This window comes from Sylvia atricapilla, chromosome 1 (genome assembly GCF_009819655.1).
Source record: "Sylvia atricapilla isolate bSylAtr1 chromosome 1, bSylAtr1.pri, whole genome shotgun sequence".
In the NCBI taxonomy this organism is placed as follows: Eukaryota; Metazoa; Chordata; class Aves; order Passeriformes; family Sylviidae; genus Sylvia; species Sylvia atricapilla.
The window spans coordinates 134,524,667-134,545,965 of record NC_089140.1 but is presented as its reverse complement, the minus strand read 5'-3'; the positions used below and the strand labels follow the sequence as shown (position 1 = coordinate 134,545,965).

At 39.6% G+C, this 21,299-nt stretch overlaps 1 protein-coding gene across 1 annotated transcript; it reads left to right on the top strand.

The window, feature by feature from the left end:
* The first annotated feature begins 11,371 nt into the window (after positions 1-11,371).
* On the top strand, positions 11,372-17,378 carry ABRA (actin binding Rho activating protein). Its single transcript, XM_066334825.1, has 2 exons — positions 11,372-12,409; positions 16,589-17,378. The coding sequence occupies exons 1-2, from the start codon at positions 11,658-11,660 to the stop codon at positions 17,064-17,066; spliced, it is 1,230 nt and encodes a 409-aa protein (XP_066190922.1). The 5' UTR covers positions 11,372-11,657; the 3' UTR covers positions 17,067-17,378.
* Positions 17,379-21,299: the final 3,921 nt, after the last annotated feature.

Here is a 21,299-nt window from a genome sequence, read left to right as displayed (position 1 = left end):
AATAGAGCTCACTGACAACTCAGTGGATAGTTAGTAAGAGTTATCAAACACAATTTGCTAGTCTTTTGGCAATCTTTTTAGGTGGGTTCAACAATCCACCCTTATTTAAAAAGGAGAAGCTTTAGTAGTCACTCTTTCTTCTTGATTAAACACTTTACAAAAGCCATGGGGTGATGTGGTTAAGTGGTTTCACGTGCAGAGGAACATGTGTCCTCTGGGGGTGTCACAGCCAGAGGACCCTGACTGGGGGTGGTTTCAGCTTTCCCAACAGATTGGTGGCAGGAAGGTGCTGCTAAGTGACTGTGCCAGTCAGGATCAGAGCTGATTCTTTCATGTTATCCTAAACCCAGACCAGGCCCTGGCAGCATGACCTCATTAACCTCATGACTCTTGATCTCTCAATTATGTCCAAGTCTCCACTCAGAGAAGATCTCGGGACAGGTCTGGCTCCAACACTAATTTATTTATTTCCATAAATGATCTATTTACATTGGCTTGGAGGTCAGCATCTTTTTTTAAAGACAGTCACACTTAGAAGAGATTGTCTATGTTTTTGAGATGCCTTAATGGTCTAACAATACAGAGGTGGGACAGATAGTGTTGTAGAAGGAAATTTAATCCGGAATTCATTTATCATTCAAAATTTCAGCAAGAAAACTAAAAATTATATTTGAAGTGACACTTGAGATTTATTACAGTCTTGCAATTATATGAACTAGTCCTGCCTAAGCAATGAAAATTCCCTTGTTCAGACAGCAGCTGAAATATAGAAAAGAGCTAAGCTGTAGGAAGATATCAAACATAAGCATAGATAGACAATACCAGTGTGCAAACAGAGGGAGGTTATAGCTCTGCACTTACACAGAAGTTACCCGCACTGCTCATTAACAGAACATTTCTGTCTGATCCAGTAAGAAGGCTCTGGATCAATGCTGGTATCTTAATCCTGTTATTATTTCTTCTGTAACCCTTGGTGTCATGTTAAAAGTTAAAAACAGTCACAAGGACCTTTGCTTCTTGTTCTGTCCTAGACTCACATGGGATGCAAAACTTTCAACACAAAGTCAGTGTGAATTTGGCAGAGAAGTTTGCTGGCTATTGCTTCAGAACTTCACATGCTTCTTGCAAATTCTCTCCAAGAGAAGCCACTGGATTTTCATTTACAGAAGTACCTGAGCAACCTTGGATCAACAGATTTATTTTGATGAAAGATTTTTCCCAGGAAGGTTGTGGAGTCTGCCTCACTGGAAATATTCAAGAACCCTCTGGATGCAATCCTGTGCCATGTGCTCTGGGATGACCCTGCCTGAGCAGGGATGTTGGCCCAGATGACCCACTGTGGTCCCTTCCAACCTGACACATGTTGTTATTCTGTGATTGGACCTCTTCTAGAGTTAGGCATGCATATAAATGACATATGGCAAATGCTTAGGATTATTCATGACAGTAAAGACAGACAACTTTTTGTTAGAATGGAGTGGGTAGGAGTTAATTCACATTAACCTACAAAGATATTTCTAAAACTAACTCATGATAGATTGATGTTTCTCTCACTTTCAGTGTCACTGAGGTACTTTTAAAAGTGCTGTCATTGTTATTCTCAAACACAATAAAGTTAGCAGTTGCCAAATCAGCAGGAGGAACACTTTCTTAAATTTTATATAGTAAGATGTATCATATGCTCCACAGGGGAAATCCATCCAACACTCAAAGAAACATTGATCATGTATTCAGATTTATTTGAGTGATTCCACAGTGACTATTTACCTTTGTGTTAGTATGTGATATGTGCATTCATCACTGCCATCATTTAACTCTGCAACTCTAGCCTGGGCAGCCAGGAACCTTGAATTCAGGATTGGCCATGCTATGATGCCTTAGCCATAGGAACAGGAAAGTTCTCCCTGAATGATGTGCTGCTTATTTTAATCAAATCTGGCAGCAGTTTTCCATGATTCTCGCATTAGTTAAAAGATTGTGTTAAAAGCACCACAAGGTTTGGGTCAAGATGCGTTTAATCATGTGGTTTGTCCACACTTGTGCATATCTTCCAGTCCCAATAACAAAGGCTTTCAGTAGCCCAATTAAAATAGAAGTTTTTCATCATCTGATTGACCACCACCCTTCATTGGATTAGATGAAAATCACTACCTTTCCAGTACACACACTAGTGTCCTTGATAGTCCCTGTGTAATAAGTCTTAATCAGCAGCAGTAGATGTCAGAATCTGATTCTTTCAGATTTCCCTAGATTTGAACTGCTTTCTGTACTAAAGCATTAAATATGCTTAAAGTAAGACATCCAGTGTGGTTTTCATGTAGGGAAAAAAAAAAAAAAAAAAGAAGATTAAAATAAGAGCACTACAGCACTTTGATCTGTGTCTAATACTACAACTTCTGAAGAGTACTGTTCCATGCATGGATTATAGTCTCTGGTCTGCTTTTAATAAATGTCAAGGAATCATCCTGATCTAGAGGCAAATGCACTACATGGAAGAAGGAATGGTTCAGAACAGAGATTTACTGAAGATTAGATAAAGTTAGATAAAATTACACTCAGTCATAGAAATCAAATCTTCCCTTAGACATTCTTCTGCATTGTTAACCTACTTTATTTACTACCAAGGATTATTCCCGTGAACATTCCAGGATCACAAATTCTCACTAATAAACAACAGAAGGCCTTCCTCCTTTTGATCTCCTCAGCTGGCCAGTTGTTGCAGAGCCCTTCTCTGGGTTTCTGACTCTTCCCATGACACTCTTTAAAGACCTCCATTGCCTGGCACCCTGGACTCTGCTCTGGGTGCTGGGGGCAGGCAGTCTCCTGCAGCAGTGCTCAGCCTCTTGCCAACTCCATGGATCCAGTCTCACTGGCACAGCACAGCACAGGCCTTGTGAGCAGCACCAGAGGGAGGAGCTGCTCAGGGACCCAGAACACTGTGCACTCCATGGGAACACTGTGCACTCCATGGGAACACCGTGCACTCCATGGGAACACTGTGAACTCAATGGAGCACTGTGAACTCCATGGGAAACACTGTGCACTCCATGGGAAACACTGTGCACTCCATGGGAGTGGTGGATGGGGAGGAGCTGCCCCAAGGGTTCATCACAGCAAGGCCCCCCCCCATGGAATCTCAAGAGAAAATACCCTGGAAGTACCTCATTACAAGAATCCCCTAAACAATGACAATGAGGATTCTTCCTACACCAAACTCTTAATTGTACTTTTAGTTTTTACACAGCAGATAAACTTCCTGAAAAGGATTCTTCTTAAGCTGCAAATTGTGCTGAATATTGTCTCTCTGGGGCTTGAGCATCCCTTTTATAATTCAACTCACAAAATAGGAGAAGCATTAAAGAAGTACATACCCCTGCTCAGCACTTTGCCCCATACCAGCCTTTGCTTGTGGATTCCACTCACCGAAATGCTTCTCATGTGATTTCCAGGGGCTTCAAAGGTATGATGAGAAGATTTTGTCTTAGTGACATCTCTCCTACCATTCAAAACCTCTTAATCACTTTCTCCTTCTTTCCTATCTGGAACTATCTGAAGAGAAATACCAAGAGGGAAATAAAGACCAATATTGATACACTGCAGTAATCTCAACAACAACAAAAAATTGGCTATTATATGGCAAAGAAAAGAGCAAAAATAGATTACTTTCAACTGATTTAAAATTCTGACATTGTTATTTGGAAACCTGTCAAGCCCTAAGGGACATCCATTGACCTCTGCCACAAACCTTAATAGGTTCCACAGATTAAAAAAAGAAAAACGCAATTGGCACAAAATCACCATATTGACTCAAGTGATGTGACTACCATAATACTCTTCAAGTATAAACATGTGTTTCTCCTTTGTTTTAAGAAAAGGGCCAGAAAAGCTGAGAAAGCACTCTGGAGCTCTGTGATAATACTGAATTTGTTAGTGTTCACTGAAATTCCAAGTCTACAAATCTCCTGGGATATACAAGACTGGATTAATTCAGAAGTGACTAGTGATGTAAGGAAAGAGCTAGGATGGTCCAGGTTTGCAGTCCAGTGAGAGTTATAATCAGTTTACTGATTATAATCAGCAAAACACTTCAGGCTTACCAGTGACGTATTTTCAAATGTCAAAAACCATCCTTGAAAATCACCACCTCCTCAAATTTTTTGTGCTGAAATGGCTGACACCATTGCGAAGGATATTGACTTGGTTCAGTCAAGCAAAGGGGATGAGGAAGTTGATTTTTCCCTCAAAATCACTGTTAGTACACTGATCTGCATTTTGAGCTACTAAGTCATTCACTGGATTAACAGGCAGAGCTGTCTGTGCTGAAGCCTGAGGTAGCCACACAATTAGAAGATCAACTTGATGACAAAAATGAGTAGATACTTGTCCCTGCCTCCCAGAACCGTTCATTCCAGTTTGGATGCTGCTGCCAGCAATTAGGTATCCTTGTATCCAAGAGGAATGCATGCTTTGCTCCCATACTGCAAATCAAATTTTTAAATATAATGACCTCAAGCCCCCACTCCCCTACTCTCATCTTCCTTTTGCAAAGAATTTTACCCCATAATCAGGGCCCGTTAATTACTGTTCCATAATGTAAGAAGTAAGGCAGATGCCTGAAGCATACTTTTAAAATGAGGTAGGTGTGGAATTTAACCTAATGTGGTTTAGAAGTTTCTGATGAAAACTAGGGCCATCATTGCCAGCTTCCTTGGCGGCTGAAGCTTAGTCATGAGCCACGGAAAGATCCATAAGGCACTGTAAATATCACATGATCTTCCAGCAATTCCCACCCCTCGCTCCTTGACTTGCCCCAAGTCACCATGGTTCAGCAGGCCGCTCCAGAGAGCAGCGCTCCTGTGGCAGCTGGCCGCCGGCTGTCCCCTCAGCCACAGACAGCCGAGCGGGGGGCTGTGTGCCCGTGCCCACGGCGGTGTGCTGTCAGCAGCTGTGTCCCGGCGGGGACAGCGGGCACAGCCTGGGGCACCCGCGGGAATTCCGGCTGTCCCCTCAGCCACAGGGAGCCCGGGGCTGTCTGCCCGTGCCCACGGCGGTGTGCTGTCGGCTGCTGTGTCCCGGCGGGGACAGCGGGCACAGCCAAGGGCACCCGCGGGAATTCCGGCTGTCCCCTCAGCCACAGGGGGCCGGGGCTGTGTGCCCGTGCCCACGGCAGTGTGCTGTCAGCAGCTGTGTCCCGGCGGGGACGGAGGGAGAGGGTCTGTCCCGGCGGGGACACCCGCGGGAATTCAGCTCCCTTACCCGAGGTCCAGAATCACAGACACAGGCCACAGCTCCAGCACGCTGCTGTCACCTCCAAAACGAGATCACCCCACGCTGCAAGAAAAAACAGAATCGATTAGTCAAGAGGATTTCTGCTTTTTACCACAGATGCCTCCAAATGTGAGCTGTAACCATCAATGGTTTCAAGCAATCCTTTGTGTCAGGATCTTTCAGGATACGGAATAACAAAAGAGCTGAGCATGATTTTGAGTGAGGCATTGAAAATATGCTAATTGCTTTAGCCAATTGATAGATTAAAACAGAAACGCAGTATTTACCTAATTCAAGGTACTGCCCTCAGTAAATATTAAAAAATCTTCACAATAAAATACCAAAATTATACTGAGGCATCTTTCCTGAGTTCTGAATTACACTTTAAAGCAAATTATGAAATACTGCATTTATATTATATACAGACTCATTTTTTTGTTTTGTTTTTGTTTTTGTGCAGAGTTTTCTGCATTAAAACATATTTCCTAAAATTTGCAGTCTGTTTTCCATTCTCAAAAGATAATTTCAGAAACTGATTTTAATTTTTTTTCAGTTGCAATACTCATAATGTAAAGACAATAACTACCAAATCTATTAAAAGTTAAATATAAATTTTCAGTGATCCTTCCAAAAACCCGTGGTAGGTCCACTATACACATTGAAGGCACAACTGTGTATGGGTTATACTTTTTATTGACAGATTTTGATAATAAATATATTTAAAATATATTTATATTAATAAATATATTAGACTGTATGATAATACATATAGTAGACTGTGAAGACAACACAGTGATGCACATGGCAGTGATACCTTGAAGTAAATGCACTTTAAACAGACTAGTGATAAAGCAAACATGAAGTGATTCAATCAGGTCTGATTTGTACTGCTCTAATTAACCAGACACTGTCCCTGACAGTTTTTTATTTTTAATTGTGAAAATTCTATTTTCTTCTCACATTTGCCACCTAGAAACACCCATTAGCAGAAACGTGCAGTTACTATTACCCTGAAAAATAAAAGCCACAATGCATGGAAGCACTGCCTTGTTAATTTCTGGAGAACACTGATTTGATTATGCCTCTTATCTCTTGTTTGTAACATATTTTGATTATATAGAATTGTGCTTTTTTTTTTTTTTTTTTCTTCTTCTTTAACCTGTGATTTCTTTCTTGTAGATGAGTAAAATACATTTATCATCTCTGACATTACATCCAGGTGTCTGATTTCAAGTTCTCCTCTTCTGGTATGCCTCCTGTCCGTCTCGTATTGCAAAGTTATGTGAAGACTTTAAATTCCTCGTATCCAGTGTTCTTCTCAGATTGCAATAGCAGCAAAAAGGCCATATTGTCAAAGCCATAAGACTATTTCTAGGTAAACTTTAAACTAGGAGACGTCAGCAAGTTGGAACCACAAAATTAAACTACTTACAATATTACATCATTTTCTTACCAGAAAAGGATAACCATTCACTGACAAATAGATCAATATAAACTTGAACAGCAACCTATTTGTGGTTTTATTTCAAAGGCTATCTTGTTAAAATAATCTTCAGAAATTCCTTCATAATGCAAGTAAGAAGTAAGTGCCTGATGCAAATGATTTCCTGCAAATGTTTGCTTACAGTTTTAAACAAAATTGCTTCATTACTGCTTGTTACTTGTTTCTGCTCATTTACTATAGATATTCAGATAAGAGATGTATTTATGCTCCAAGGAAAAATGGGACCAAAAGCATATGGTCTTACCTCTGCTTTCCTTTTCTGTATAAATTTGATTAAACTTGTATGGATTTCTTGCAGGCATTTGACTCCAAGAAAAGCTGTGGGCACTCTATGTAAAAGTAGGAAAAGAGTGCCAAAGTGTTTAAGGCTCCACATCCCAGTATTAGTTTTCATCTTCTGAAATGTGAAGACAACTTTAGAGGAATAAAATATTCAAGACAGTGAAGAGTTTTGTCACTTGAGTAGCAGGGCTTGGGTAGGAACTTGTAGACACATGGATGCATGCAAGCCCATCCTGAATTTGATTTCTGTCAGCTCTAACAGCCAGGTCTCTCTACCAGACTGCAGTGAAAAATTATGCTAAATTCTCATCCTCAGCCAGCTGAGAATATACAGGGCTGGTTTCTATTACTTGGGTGGCTTGCATTTAAATCTGTGCCACCTGGAGTGAGAGGAGCTTTGGGGCTGTGCTCCACAACTTACTTGCTGCAGCTGCTGCTACTGGACAGTGCATCTTCCCTCCCCCCAATACCCTGCCACAACTAAGAATCTTTCAGCCTTGGTTCTGACCAGGGTTTTCTTGACAGTTTGTTGGGTTTATATCCTACACAGAGCAGTGCGACTATGATAGACCATGGATAAGCCCTGATCTCTCATGTAGTTGAATCCTGATGACATGTAATCAAATAAAGATTCAAAATTCTTTGTAATTAAACAGGGATAATTTCTCAGGACAACACAATTTCAGTTAAACAGAAAAGGCTGTGGCCAGATATAGGATGCAAATATAACCGCACCAATGAATGCATGAACTGCTTTCAGTTAATGGCTGGACACAACCCAACTCAAAGGCTCAGGAGCATCCCTTTCTTGGACCTCAGACACCTGGATTGTCCATGAAACTGCACACTGAATGGGACACAGTTGCTCACTGCTGTTGTTAGAAGGAATTTGTTTGACGTGAACTCTAAAAATAAGGAAATCCCAAACTCTAACTCTTTTTACAGGTTTCCTGTGATAACTGGAAACGTGTGGTGTTATAAAGTACACAATGTACTTTAACTGTGTTATAGTGAATAGAATTCCTGAGATGCCTGATAATGGCAGCTAGTTACACTCAAGAAAGAAACACATCTTGTTCTCGTTATTCACCACTAACTCTGGGGAGGAAGACAGCATCTTTCATACATTTACAATTGGTTCAAAATTAAATTCCTTGGAATCAAACCCACTGAATAATTTATGTCAATGCCTGACAATGGAAAGTAATGTAAGATACAGTTCTACCTTTAAAATTAATCACAATTAATCATTGAGGGCATACTGGTCTCCCAGAGACAGTTAGTGTTCTACAGCAAAGAGAAAATTAAAGGATTTTTAAATAGTTCATAACTGTACAGGGAAAAATCCATCCAGGGGAAAACAAAACCAAACCATCACGCAGCAAAAACATCCCGACTTTTACCTCTGACACTGGCAACCCCTCAGGTGGTCATTCACAACTTCGGATTCAGGAAGTCAGAGGTATTATGTGAAATGCAGCAATCCACAAGCAGCCACAAGGTCTTAAGGACATGTGCAGACTCATCTAAAGGTGTCATAGAGATGTTAAATCCCAGAAGTGTAGGCAGCCAGGGCCAAGGACAAAAGGACTTGTTAGCTATTTTACGTGCTTTACAACTTCAGCATGTGTCAAGCTTACTCATCAAAGTTAACACTTTCTCCAATTACCTTTTCTCCCATAGATCTTCTGCTAGAAATGGTCACTCTACTCTCAAGGATGGTTTCTGAATTTATGAAAGCCTGTGACAGTCACCATCACCCAGCCTTGCTGAGCATTTAGAGTACATTTTGTGACCTTGTGATGTGTGGAAGACATAGAAAAGGTGGCTTGGGTCCAGCCTGCCTAAAACATACCTGAACCTTTAGGGCTGGCTATTGGCTTGTGGAAGCCACAGCAGAGAGATTACATGCAGAAATGTAACCTTGGTTGATTATCTCATTAAAAATTAAAATTTAAAATCATGAAGTAATAAATTCTAGTCTTACTGCAATAAAACATTTACAAAGTAAACAACATGCCAAGTATGAATATCACTGGATGATTTGGACATAATTTGCACTTAAAATTAACTTCTTGCTGGCAGCACCACCCTGTAAAATGAGACCACATTCAACACATTTGAGGCAATATCACTGTACACCCTAAAAGTAAGCATAATAAAGATAGTTATTCTCAGAACAATTATATCAAAGTTTCACTGGCGTTTTGGACAAGTCTGTGATAACACTTCAACTTAATATTGTGACCAATTTTAACTAAATATTTGTTTAACATATTGCTGTGCAATATGGATTTAATAGTAGCTTAGATATGTAATCTTGGTGGTTTTCATTAGCCTGTAACATTTCATTGTCATTTATCTAAACTATGTAAGCATTAAGTCTGTAGGACTATGACCAATGTACCATGGTCAAGTCTGTTAAGAAAAAACCCAGATGTCTCTTCATTAACAACTTCTTTGAAATGTGCTGTAATCTCTAAACATTCCTCAGGAATACAATTATTTTTCAGTGCCATGAATTTCAATACAGCTACTTGCAAATATGGTATGAAAGTGTTCAAGAACTTCAAGACTATTTGCAGTAATAAACTGAGAAGAGGGATCTGATTGCAAAATACAGCCAGTTAACCAGTGGAATAGATTGCCTAGACAGTGGGGAGTATCTACTGCTGGTGTTCTTTAAGAGCAAGTAAAACAGGATCCAGGACACATGGAGGTGAAGCTGACCCTGCCTTGTAACAGGGGTCTCTGTTGGGTTTACAGGATTGTCTTTCACAGTCACTTGTTTCACTGCAGTCCTTCCTTGCCTTATCCCTTATCTGTATTTAGCTTTCAGGTCATTCTAAACGCCTCAGCCACCTCTTATAATCAAGAAACCAGTCAGAATGACATAATGAACTGGTGTAATACTCCTATTCTGCCTATGGGCATTGTTTTCTTTCACACACCTCATCCTTGTATTTTAGGGAGCATACACTCCCCTGCATGCGTGCATGGACGTGTAAATTCTAAGCACAAGAAGGTCCCACTCCTGATTAGCCTTAAAATGACCCCAAAATAAATGTTTGGTGACATATGCTCCTTAATCAAATTGTATGGGTACTATGACGCAGTGAGTAATAGCTGAGAATGTACAGTACACAGAGGTGACACATTTTTTTCTAAAATAAAAGCATGCGTAAATATCTAATAGCAACACTAACTTGCATTATGTCATCAGTTTTGAAGAGGAAATTACTCCACAGATTAATGAGGAATTCCACATGGAAGTCAAAGGTATGATGTAGTCTTATAGCATTAATCAAGAGCTAAATATGATCTGACCTACTTCAAACAGCCCAGCCTTTAACCGAGAGAAGATAAAAAGAAGGCCAAGCATGAGAGTCCATATTTATCTCTGATGTAACACCAACAAAGCCAACAGAATTCCCTGAAGTTCAGTGAACCTCAGAGCACCACATGGCAAGTGCCATGGTCATCCTGTAATCTGCAAGGTATGATGGATTGAAAAAGCAATGATATTTTCCATTCCTATTTAGGAAACATTATACTAAGAAATAAGATATCACAGGACTGTATTGCAGAAAAACTTTTATTACCATATAACAATGGATGTATTAATTCACTGAACAATTTCACAAATTCAAACATGAACACACTCTAGGAAGTCCTCTGGAATGAGCAAATCATAAGGTTTCCTAGAAAACCTGATTTTTCTTATATTGTACACAGTAAACATAATTAAGCTGTATATAACTCTATTGAAAAGCAGTGAGAAATTAAATAGGTTATATTTTATTTTCTCAAACCCCTAAAATTTGGAGATCATTCATTCATCTGATCAAGTCAGACTTATTATACTGATCCCCAGACACAGTGATTCCCTCTTCCTTAGTGCTGACACCAAACATGATAGTGTTCCCAGGCCCCCCTGAAGGTATTTTCTAAAGAGAGAGACATTAATAGATAATGACTGGGAAGAGAACGCATAAATACCTTTTAAAAAATTAACAAACCTCAATTTCCTTGGACACACGAGCAATAAGAAAAACTCTCCCAGTATCTTTTTAAGAAGTACCTCTAAAAATTTCTCACTCATAACTTGCTTCTGGTTTCACACACTATGACAAAGGCTACTATTTTCTTGTTATGATGAGGAGTGTCCAGTCTGGCCAAAGTTCCTAGCCACTGACAGCCCTTCACATTTAGCATTTTCAGTCACTCTGATCAGAATCTCTAACCCAAGTGCTGCATTTCCAAAACGACAAGACCCTTGCCAACAAACTGGGAATTCAGCAGTGCAAGGGAAGGAGGCACTAAAGGAGCTATTACTTTCCCACTATTTCCAGCACAGGTCTGTGTCACACTGTTTACATCATGCATCATTCATCTGCTGTGATGAAATGTAACCCTGTGTTTTAAAAAAAGACCTCTGCAACAGTGAGGATACTATATCTTTGTGAGAAGCGTTTCACATATTTTCCAAGGGCATCAACTGCTCCTGCTTCTATTTAAATCTGTGTGGCCCTCTTCAGAGGGCATTATTCACTTCAGGAAGTCCATTCAGAAGGTGCTGAGCATAAGAAGGGGAGAAGCCAGGATGGCAGCAGACAGCAACATGGCTCCTGAAGAAAAGCCGAGAGCTGCTCCTGTGAAAAGGGCTGTCCACAAGATCCGGATGGCCAGCCAGGTCTTCAGCTTGGCACGAGGCTGGCAGCAGTGGGCATCTGACCACCACGTAAAGCAAGAGCAAGAGCCCTGTGGATGGGTTCCCACTGCAGAAAGCTCATCAGCTCACCCTGTGCAAGAAAGTTCTTTTGAAAAATGGCAAATTCCATCTGTAAAAAGGGACCAAGAAAAAGATTATGAAAAATCCTTACCAACGGAATCAATGACAGTAAGAGATGCTGAAAAAAAATCAAGGGAATCAGATGAAGACCTCAAAACGTTCAGCATTAAAAGCAAAGAGGTGACCAAAACAGTCGTCAGCAAAGCCTATGAACGAGGGGGCGATGTCAGTCTCCTCAGTGAAAGATATGAGAACAACAACAGCAGTTCCGAGCTGACCAAACTCAAAGAAGAATCAAGTGCTATTGACAAAATTCTTAGTAGCAAATTACCTTCAACCATAAGGAGGAAGTGTTCAAATGTGGTATCAGAGCTGACCAAGGGCTGGAAGAAGATGGAAGAAGAGGACAAAGATGAGGCCAAGCGAGAGCTGCTGCTTAAGAGTCGTGATGACAGCCTGGATGCCCAGGACAGTGGCTATGGGGAAGCAGAGGACAAGCTCGAGCAGGAAGACAGTGACCGGGAGGTGACAGCTGTAAGGATTAAACGGCCTGCCCCATCTCTGTAAGTAAAGCATCTTCATTACATCAAACTACATCAAAAACATCTTCCTTATACAAATGGCAGAAGGGTACAGCTTTTCACAGGGAAAATGGGAGGTGGGGTGAATGGTAGGAAGTGGTCAAAGATAAACTATTACTCTTGGCTTAGAAGAAATTAATCAAAATTCAGGAGACCTTTCACATATCACTCTGTGCTTAAGGAGTTCCTCAACAACATTGGACTATGTACCTAATACAAAAAGTCAGGAAGTTATATTTTGGAAATGCTAATTATATTTAATTTTCACACTATATTTACCAGTTCATCAAAAGAACTACTTACTTCTTAATATTTCAGTCTGTATTTCAGAATCACAACTTTTACCTCATCAAGAGCCTTCAGCTATTCATTTATTTCAGCAAATGTTGTCTAAATCAATATATTTGATAAGTAATGTTTCCAAATACTTATTCATTGTTTTGGTTAGTATAAATATTCTCAGGAGCAATTTGAGGAGAATGTAACTAAGTAATGTTGCAGGAATTATTCAACATACTTGTCAAAAGTTGGGTTCACTACTTCTCTTTGAAAGCTTTCCATGGATTTGGAATTCACCAATTCAAAGAAAGGAAAAATTCACAGTATCTTGGATCCCAAGTTCACACCATATCTCAATTGCATTTCCAGAAATTAAAAACTGGATCAGCACAGAGGATGAAAAACTGATGAAAATGCCAAAACAAACTCTGTGATCCCTTTGCAGACAGGTGGACAGGCTGTATCATGGTCACAGTTTTGGCTTTACACCTCACCACTGATGAACATTATTGCGATCATTAGACTGTGACTAACACAGTTATGGATTTCAACCATAGAGTAGCTTCAAGCACAGTTATCTGAACATACACCCTCAGAGCTATTTTAACTGTTTAGATGGGATTAGAATGATGCTTTGCTGTATAGCTAAGCAGTCAGCTCCTGTAAGAAGAAAATGGTTAACAGTCTAAGTGAAAAAAGCTCCCCCGTAACCTAGAGCTTGAAAGTTTGTGGTACCTGCTTTTGGGCAGGACTCTGTGCACCATCCTTTCACAGAAGTTAGGGGCTCCAACCTAAAGATTCCACATATACAGCAGAAAAAGGATAAATTTGCAGCACCTACTTGTAAACAACTTTAATTAAAAAAATTTTTTTAGTTTCAAATGTTACAGCAGAAACAGACCAATATCTAGCTTCTGTTAAACTTCTATTTTCCTCGTATGCCTAATTTTAGTGCTGCTACTTGAAAAAAGATTGATTAGCCATATTTAATGTCGTCCAAATGATTGAAATAACACCCTCTATGTTACTTACAGCTCTTTCTTGCACTGAAATCAGATACAAAAATAATTTTATGCACTTACAGTGGTGCTATCAGGACTGGACTTTTTTTAACTAGTCATTTCTTTAAATTTATTTTACAGCCTCAGAACATAACATGTCAGTCTATGACCTTTATGAGCCTTTCAATGTAGTTTAATCTTCTTCAAAAAGGCCATAAGTACATAGTTGTTAAAGCATATCTCTCATTTTCCTCTCCACATTCCAGGAAAAAAGCACCAGTGCAAGTATTTTGTTTTCCTCACATCAGCACCTTCGTTATTTCCAGCTTCACTACTCCCTGGAATAAGGCTGCTTGCTTTGTAGAAGGCCTGTTGACTCCTACTGGCATAAGAGACATTATTCTGTTCCTGCTTAGGAGCAAAAGGGATGCAACAAAAGGGACATGAAACTCAAAATGTTAAAATGAGATTCATACCTTTCCCCTACAGAAAGAACCAGGGTGAATATACAACAGAGACATTGTTTGCCTAGGAGGTCAGGATGCATTTAGGATGACCATTCTGGTTAACAGGTTAACTTAGTTGATTGTTGCATGTAAGGCACTTCTTAGAGTGGGAGAAAGTTCAAAACCTTTGCTTTGGATGCACAGTCCTTTGTGCAGATGCAGTAGAAACATGAAAAAATGCTTCTATGTGTATGCAATTCATGTTTTAAACTTGTCATTAAGCTAAACTATGGCAAAAATAGCACTTAAGCAACTAGAAATGGTTAAATTACAAGCTGCATTAAAAAAGTAAGGTTTTTCCAAACCCATGTGTGGCACATTAAAAGCAGAACCACTCTCAACCACTGAGAAGATGATCTGGATGAGGAAGGGAATAATATTCTGCTAGAAAGGAAAATGAGTTTTGGTAGAAAAAGGAGGGAATACATTTAGACTGCTAAAACAAGTAACAAAGACTGCACAGCCTCCTGCTGTCTCACTCCCCCTCTTCTCTCCACTCAACCTGGGGAACTGAAGCTCTAGGACTTTCTCAGAGGTCACAATCCCTGGAGAGAAGGGGAAGCAGCTGGCTATGGCTGAGGAATAAGCTGTCCACGGTGATATCTACTCATAAACTCTACTGAGACTGATGGCATCACTCCTTCAAGGCACTTTTGATTCACTTAGGATTTTCTCCCCCCCCCTGCCTTAACTGATAGCTTCCCTCATGAAGAGATAGTGAAGCAATCTGAGCTTCAGCTGGAGTTCAGACTGTGCTGGCACAGGGTTTGTGACCTTTGACTTCAGGAGACAAATTCCTTAGCATAGCCAAACCCTGTGCCCACAGCTCCTCTGGACAATGAGGGTACAATTCAGGTGAAGGTCCAAAGGATCACAGCTTTCCCTTTCTCTGTATGACAACAGCTTATATAGAGGAGCATTTGGCTTATTGTCAGGAAACTAAATTTTCTAGATTTACCCCACTAGTATATTTTAATGCTTTCCTGCCAACACCTACCTGTTAGTCACTTACACAAAATTACAGGTACATACACACTGCCTACTCTCAGGATACTCTGTAATCACACCACAGAAGAAAGGTGCACTTCCTTGGCCACTCGGTATGCTCAATTCTGATGGTTTTCCACCAAATTGATAGTGAAGAGCATTTTGGAGCTTTTGAAACACAGTTTCTCAATACAGCCAAGCCAATCTTGGGGCAACGCCACAGCTAATAAAGAGTTGCAGCTCTTCTAAGAACTTTTTCTATCCCCGGGACTACGTGTTTGCACCTTTTACCCTAGCACAGCCCTGTCCAATACTGGCATCTTTCTGGTGCACTGTTCTGCACTGTAGACATCTCTATGATTTATATTCTCTTTCAAACACTTAGTAGAAAACAGCAGGGAAACATAATTTCCTGCAACTTTGCAGCACTGTGCTGTTTGGTAAGTGCTTTTTGATTCTCTGGTGTTAACATTCAGCTGACATTACTGGAGAGGCTTCAGAGCAGTCTTTTGGGGAGTAAAAATATTAAAAAACAAATTACTTTGGCACAGCTACAGCACAGCATAGTCCCAAGCTGAGTTCTGCCCATAGACATTGACAGGACGTGGACAGCACAAAGACTAGCTCAGACTATCTACTGCTGCCCCTCAACATGTGAGATTGGCCACGAGAGGATAGAGTCTGCCTGGAGTCATCCAGAACTAATACAGTCATAAAAAACCAACCGTCCCCAAAAAAACCCCAAAGGTTTCCTTATCCTTTGTCCTTGACATTTTCCAACTTCTACCCTACCAATGGGAATGTGAATTTTGGACTTGAATATTTATTCAGAACCATACGCCAAATATAAAAGCATAGACAGAGCTACTGCACTCAATTAACTTTTTGTTGTTGCTATAATCATTGACATGACAGGGGACAGACTTTTCTAGGCACTACCCTCTAGTTTTCAGCCTGGTCATAAATCTACAGCAATCAGCATCTCTAACCACAGGGCAGGCACACTTCAGGCTTGGCCAAGCAGGCAGGAAGGGGGAACTGTGTGACTGACTAAAGGTATAGAAAGTGCAGGTAATCAGCAACAGGTTTCCTCCCTCACAGAATTAAGTCATTCTGGGGTGAAGTTTGTCAAAATGGCTCAGATCAGGGCTGGAAGGTGGTCGTGTAGGCAGAATAATGCTGTCATCACGGACTTGCCTTTGAGGGCAAACTGAATGTGGACCAAAAGCCCGACAGAACTAATCTAGAAGTGGTCAACTTGTGCCACCTGGTGGATTCCAGCTCATCCCAAAACCACAGTAACCCAGTTAACAGCAGAGAGCAATAAACAGCAGACTTGCATCAGGAAAGGAGGAGATGCAAAGCTGGGGTGTGTTTGTGTCTTTCAGCGCCAGCCGGCTGAGCGAGGAGGCGCGCAGCAACGCTCGCAAGAAAAGCAGCGCCGTGCACAGCCTCAAGGACAGGTGGCAGGAATGGGCCGACCAGCACATCATAACACAGAAGCTGAACCCCTTCAGCGAGGAGTTCGACCACGAGCTGGCCATGTCCACGCGTCTGCACAAAGGAGATGAAGGATACGGTCACCCAAAGGAAGGAACCAAAACTGCTGAGAGAGCCAAGAGAGCTGAGGCGCACATCCACCGGGAGATCAGGGACATGTGCTTCATCATTGAATCAATGGCCAAGCCACGGCCTGATGGCAAGATCCAAGTCACTTTTGGGGAACTCTTCGACAGATACGTTCGTATCTCAGATAAAGTTGTTGGGATTCTTATGAGAGCCAGGAAACATGGGCTGGTGGACTTTGAAGGAGAAATGTTGTGGCAAGGAAGAGATGATAATGTCATAATTACTTTATTAAAATAAATTAGGCTATAACCAGAACAACTTTTGGAAAACTTTTCTCCTCTTCTCCCCTGCCATTAGCATTTGCACATTTTGAAAATAAGATTTTGCTGTTCACCATATAGAAAAGAGTATTTTTTGAAATATGTGTTTTATAACTAGTGCATGATAACCCAAACATCCAAATGGACTTCATTTTGTACTGGAAGTGCTTCCAGGACAATTAAGTTAATTACTACATGAAAAACAAGGAGAAATCTACATGAAATATAAGCAGCTGATGATAAAAGCCCAAAGCAATATAAAGGGCTACAAACTAATTCCAACTTCCACTTCTTTAAGATATTCTCAATATTAAGATATTAAAATATTAAGATATTCTCAACCTGTTTAAACTGGAATATCAGGAATATGAAACATGCCAGATCGAAATGGAATAACAATATAAACTCAAAGTTTTTGATCTGAAAAATAGTCTTGTGCATGCACTTCCCTTCCTAATTAATTGATTTAAATACAAGTAAAATTACTTGATTATAGTACAGAATCAAGGATACCACATCTGTGTTCTTTACAAGCACGATTTGTAACTATTAGCAGTATTATCTTGTTGATATAACTGTTGACACAGCTTTCTCTTATATATCACATAAAAATACTTCTTTTTAAAAATGGGGTTTTATATATTTATTGTATTTATATAACTAATTTTTTAGATTGTTTCATATTTAAGCTTATGGAGGTTGGAATGTAATGAATAAAAGTTTTTATTAGCTACCTAAAAATACCTTCTATGCAACATTGTGCAACATCTCATTGATTATCTATACAGATACTGTTCTTATAAATACAGGGAAAAATAATATGCAACATATAAAAACTAGCCAGGTACTTGTACTTTTTTATACAGCAAAAAAGCAACTAACATCACCATCTCCCATTGAACTGTATCTCTGTGAGAAAAGAGAGAAACGGTGTCCATAACTTTGAGGAAAACGTTGTTCCACATGACACAGAAATACTGACGTAATTTTACAGCATTTGCCATTCCAATGTCACTGAAACAATGTATTTCAGTCCAGCTGATGCTGAAGAGGACTAAACACTAATGAACTAATATTTCTAGGACTTAAAATTGTATTATTCACACATCTGAGAACTTTGTAAGGTCTCTGCTACTTACTAGATGAGAGCTACCAGTTTATCTACTGCTGTAAAAATAGCTGTCCTGGTAAAATGTGTGTGCTTCACATGAAAAGCATTTGTTTCAGAGCAGATGCCTGGGCAAGTTATGAAAAAGAAGTGGTTTTTATTCCCTCTTAAAGATTCTTTCAAACTGAAAGAGCAAATATCTTCTTACAGAAGTAGAGGTGTATTAACATCTTGTCTCTGATAAAACAAGTATTGCTGTCTTATTATGAGTACAGGTACTCCAGTTTGAAGCTTTGAATGTACAAATAAACCAAATATTTTATAACTTAATGATACAATAACTGACTACAATATCTATTCTAAATCGATGTAGATCATTGATACTTTGGGCATAGTTACATTATATGACTCCACGGAAGAAAAATTAATTGCAAGATGGAATCAATGGAGCTTATTTAATGTTTTCTTGAGATCTCTTAGACTACTCAAGTTGATGTACAAAATTGATGTCTTACTGTAATACTTACATATCATAATTTCTACCTGCATATTCTTATATTTTCCTTTACATCTTTATATAATGACCTTTTATAGCTGTCTAAATTGTCTTGGAAAAAAATTTGATGTCAAAGGAATACATGAACTATAAATAAAGCCCTTAATTACTTCTTGGCTTATTTTCCCACACACTGGAAAACAAGTACACGTGCACATTCCGTGAAGTAAGTCGCTTCAAAATATAAGTACATTCTCCTTTCCATAGGCTGTTAAAATATTTCCTGTGAAGGTTTCTCTGTCCAAAGCACCAGAAAAAGATTTCACAGTACATGGCAACAGATCTTATACAAAACACCTGTACAAAGAATACACACTGAAGGCATGTAAGTGTTAAGTTACTTACATATTTCTGTTTGTGAGAAGTCTCATCCTACCAAAGGAAAACACAGCAGCCATAACAATGTAATCACTGCTATATATCATCAACCTCACTGATTCCTAGCTCACTGCAGGTAACTTAAGCCTCCCATTCAGTTATCCTGGTGTTAAAATCTATGCAAAATAAACCAAACCCGCCCACTTTTTCCTATTCTTCCCCTCAAACTATTTCATTCCAATTGGATGAGCACACCACATGACATAACCAGTATTTTTGCTCATACCACCCTCCGCTATTTGAGTAGGCAGTATCATGCAAAGCCTTTTAATTTATGAAAAGAGTTTACCATTTTTGTCAAAAGGAAATATTAAATATTGACGTAAGTTATGGCATATGGAAGCATTTCATATAAGTTATATGTTTTGTAACATGTTTTTACATTAAGCTGTGTGACAAATTTATCCATGGTGTGGGAGATAAACAAAATTAAAAAACAAACAAAAGTACTCCCTGAATTACCCACCCTAACTCTCCTACTATTTTGTGTGTTAGCACAACCTCCACCAAATTTAAATATTCGAAGCAGAGAGATGATAAAGGCCAAAATTTGCTTGATTAAAGCAGTCTCTGTAAATTTTTAAGACCTGCTTTCCTAGTTCTGACTTGCTTGGAAAATAAACCCCTTAACTTTTGAGACAATGAGCAACTCTCAAGTACTGTCATGATAGTTTGTAGTTGCACATTATTTTCTTAAATACTCTATTAACTTCCAAAATGTTTTACTTGAAACAGAGCTCCTGCACTCTCCTGTCTGAAGCTAGTGTTGTTTTTGCACGTCCTTGGTACTGAAAAAATTTTATCTTCTTCTGTAGGAACTTACATACATATTTTTATATTCTAATACAGCTATCAAGTTCAAGTAACAACATGGAACTTGTATCAGAAGAAATACATTTGAGTTTTATACCTCTGTAGTTTTCCAAGTCTCACCACAGTTGCTGCAGTGGCTTGAAGTGAATGGAAAGTTCAACGGACACGTATCCCACCCAGTAAAAATCAGTTCCCTCCTCCACACTGATTCCTTCTTTACAAATGTTTCTGTACAGTCAAGGTTCAGTCATACAGCTCATTTTTAAAACAGGGGAAGGCTATTGAAATAGAATTAGCTGTAGTGAAGAGCATACTACTCACGGTGATATGTTCAGTCATTACTCATCACAGAAGAGATACTGGCAGGCCCTCCTCCACAGCCATTTCAGCTGCTATGTACACATTGCACTGCCTCAACACCAACTGAAGCCACTGCTGACACCTCAGGGCACAAAGCAGTTTAGCATTCAACAGCATGCGTACTATTAGCAGTGTAATTATCACAAGAGGAAACAAACTATGATTACAAAGCTTGTAGGGTAAGCAGGACAGCAGAAGGCAGAGCTGGCACTTCTGCAGTGAGACAGCCAGCAGGACTGGTTTGCACTTACTACACCAAGTGTACACCATTCCCTCAGTGGACAATTCCTCTCTGTGCTCCAGAAGCACAGTGTAGCTGTTTATCATTCCAGTAGCATTTACTCTTAAGAGGAGAAAGAGGAGGTTTGTTCGGTATTTGAGGGAAATTGCAGAGACAATAGTAAAATACCCTGAAGACATCTGTTCTTCTATGAAGGGAGAACATAAAGTGAGACTTAAGATTCAAATACTGAATGAAGAATACAAGACTGACTATTCCTTCAGTTTCAAATAAAAAAAGTAATAATGTTCTTACTCATCTTCCAAGAGCAAATTTTATGCAGACATTGTAATTCCTGTACAAAAAACCAAACCAACAAACCAAACCAACAAAAAAACCCGCTAATGCAATATGAACAGGTGAGCAGGAAGATGCAAGCCCAAGCTGTATGTCATAAATTATGACTTTTTTGCAAATTACACAAAAGCAGTAACACAGGATTCAGAGCCAAAAGATGATGCTTTAAGAATCCCATGTTTGGATCCCAGGTACCCAAATAAAACATCAAGTTACTCAGCGAATCCATCCAAATACTGTATGCTGAGAAATGGTCTTCTGGCAGCAAACTCCAGATGATGGGTCCCATAAGCCTTCAGCGAACGTCAACCCCCAAAACTTTACAATCACAGAAACAAACTTTGACAGGAAAGACGGAAAGGAATTCTACTGCACAAAAAGGATAATGAATTGAAGGCAGAAGGGACATCAAGACAGT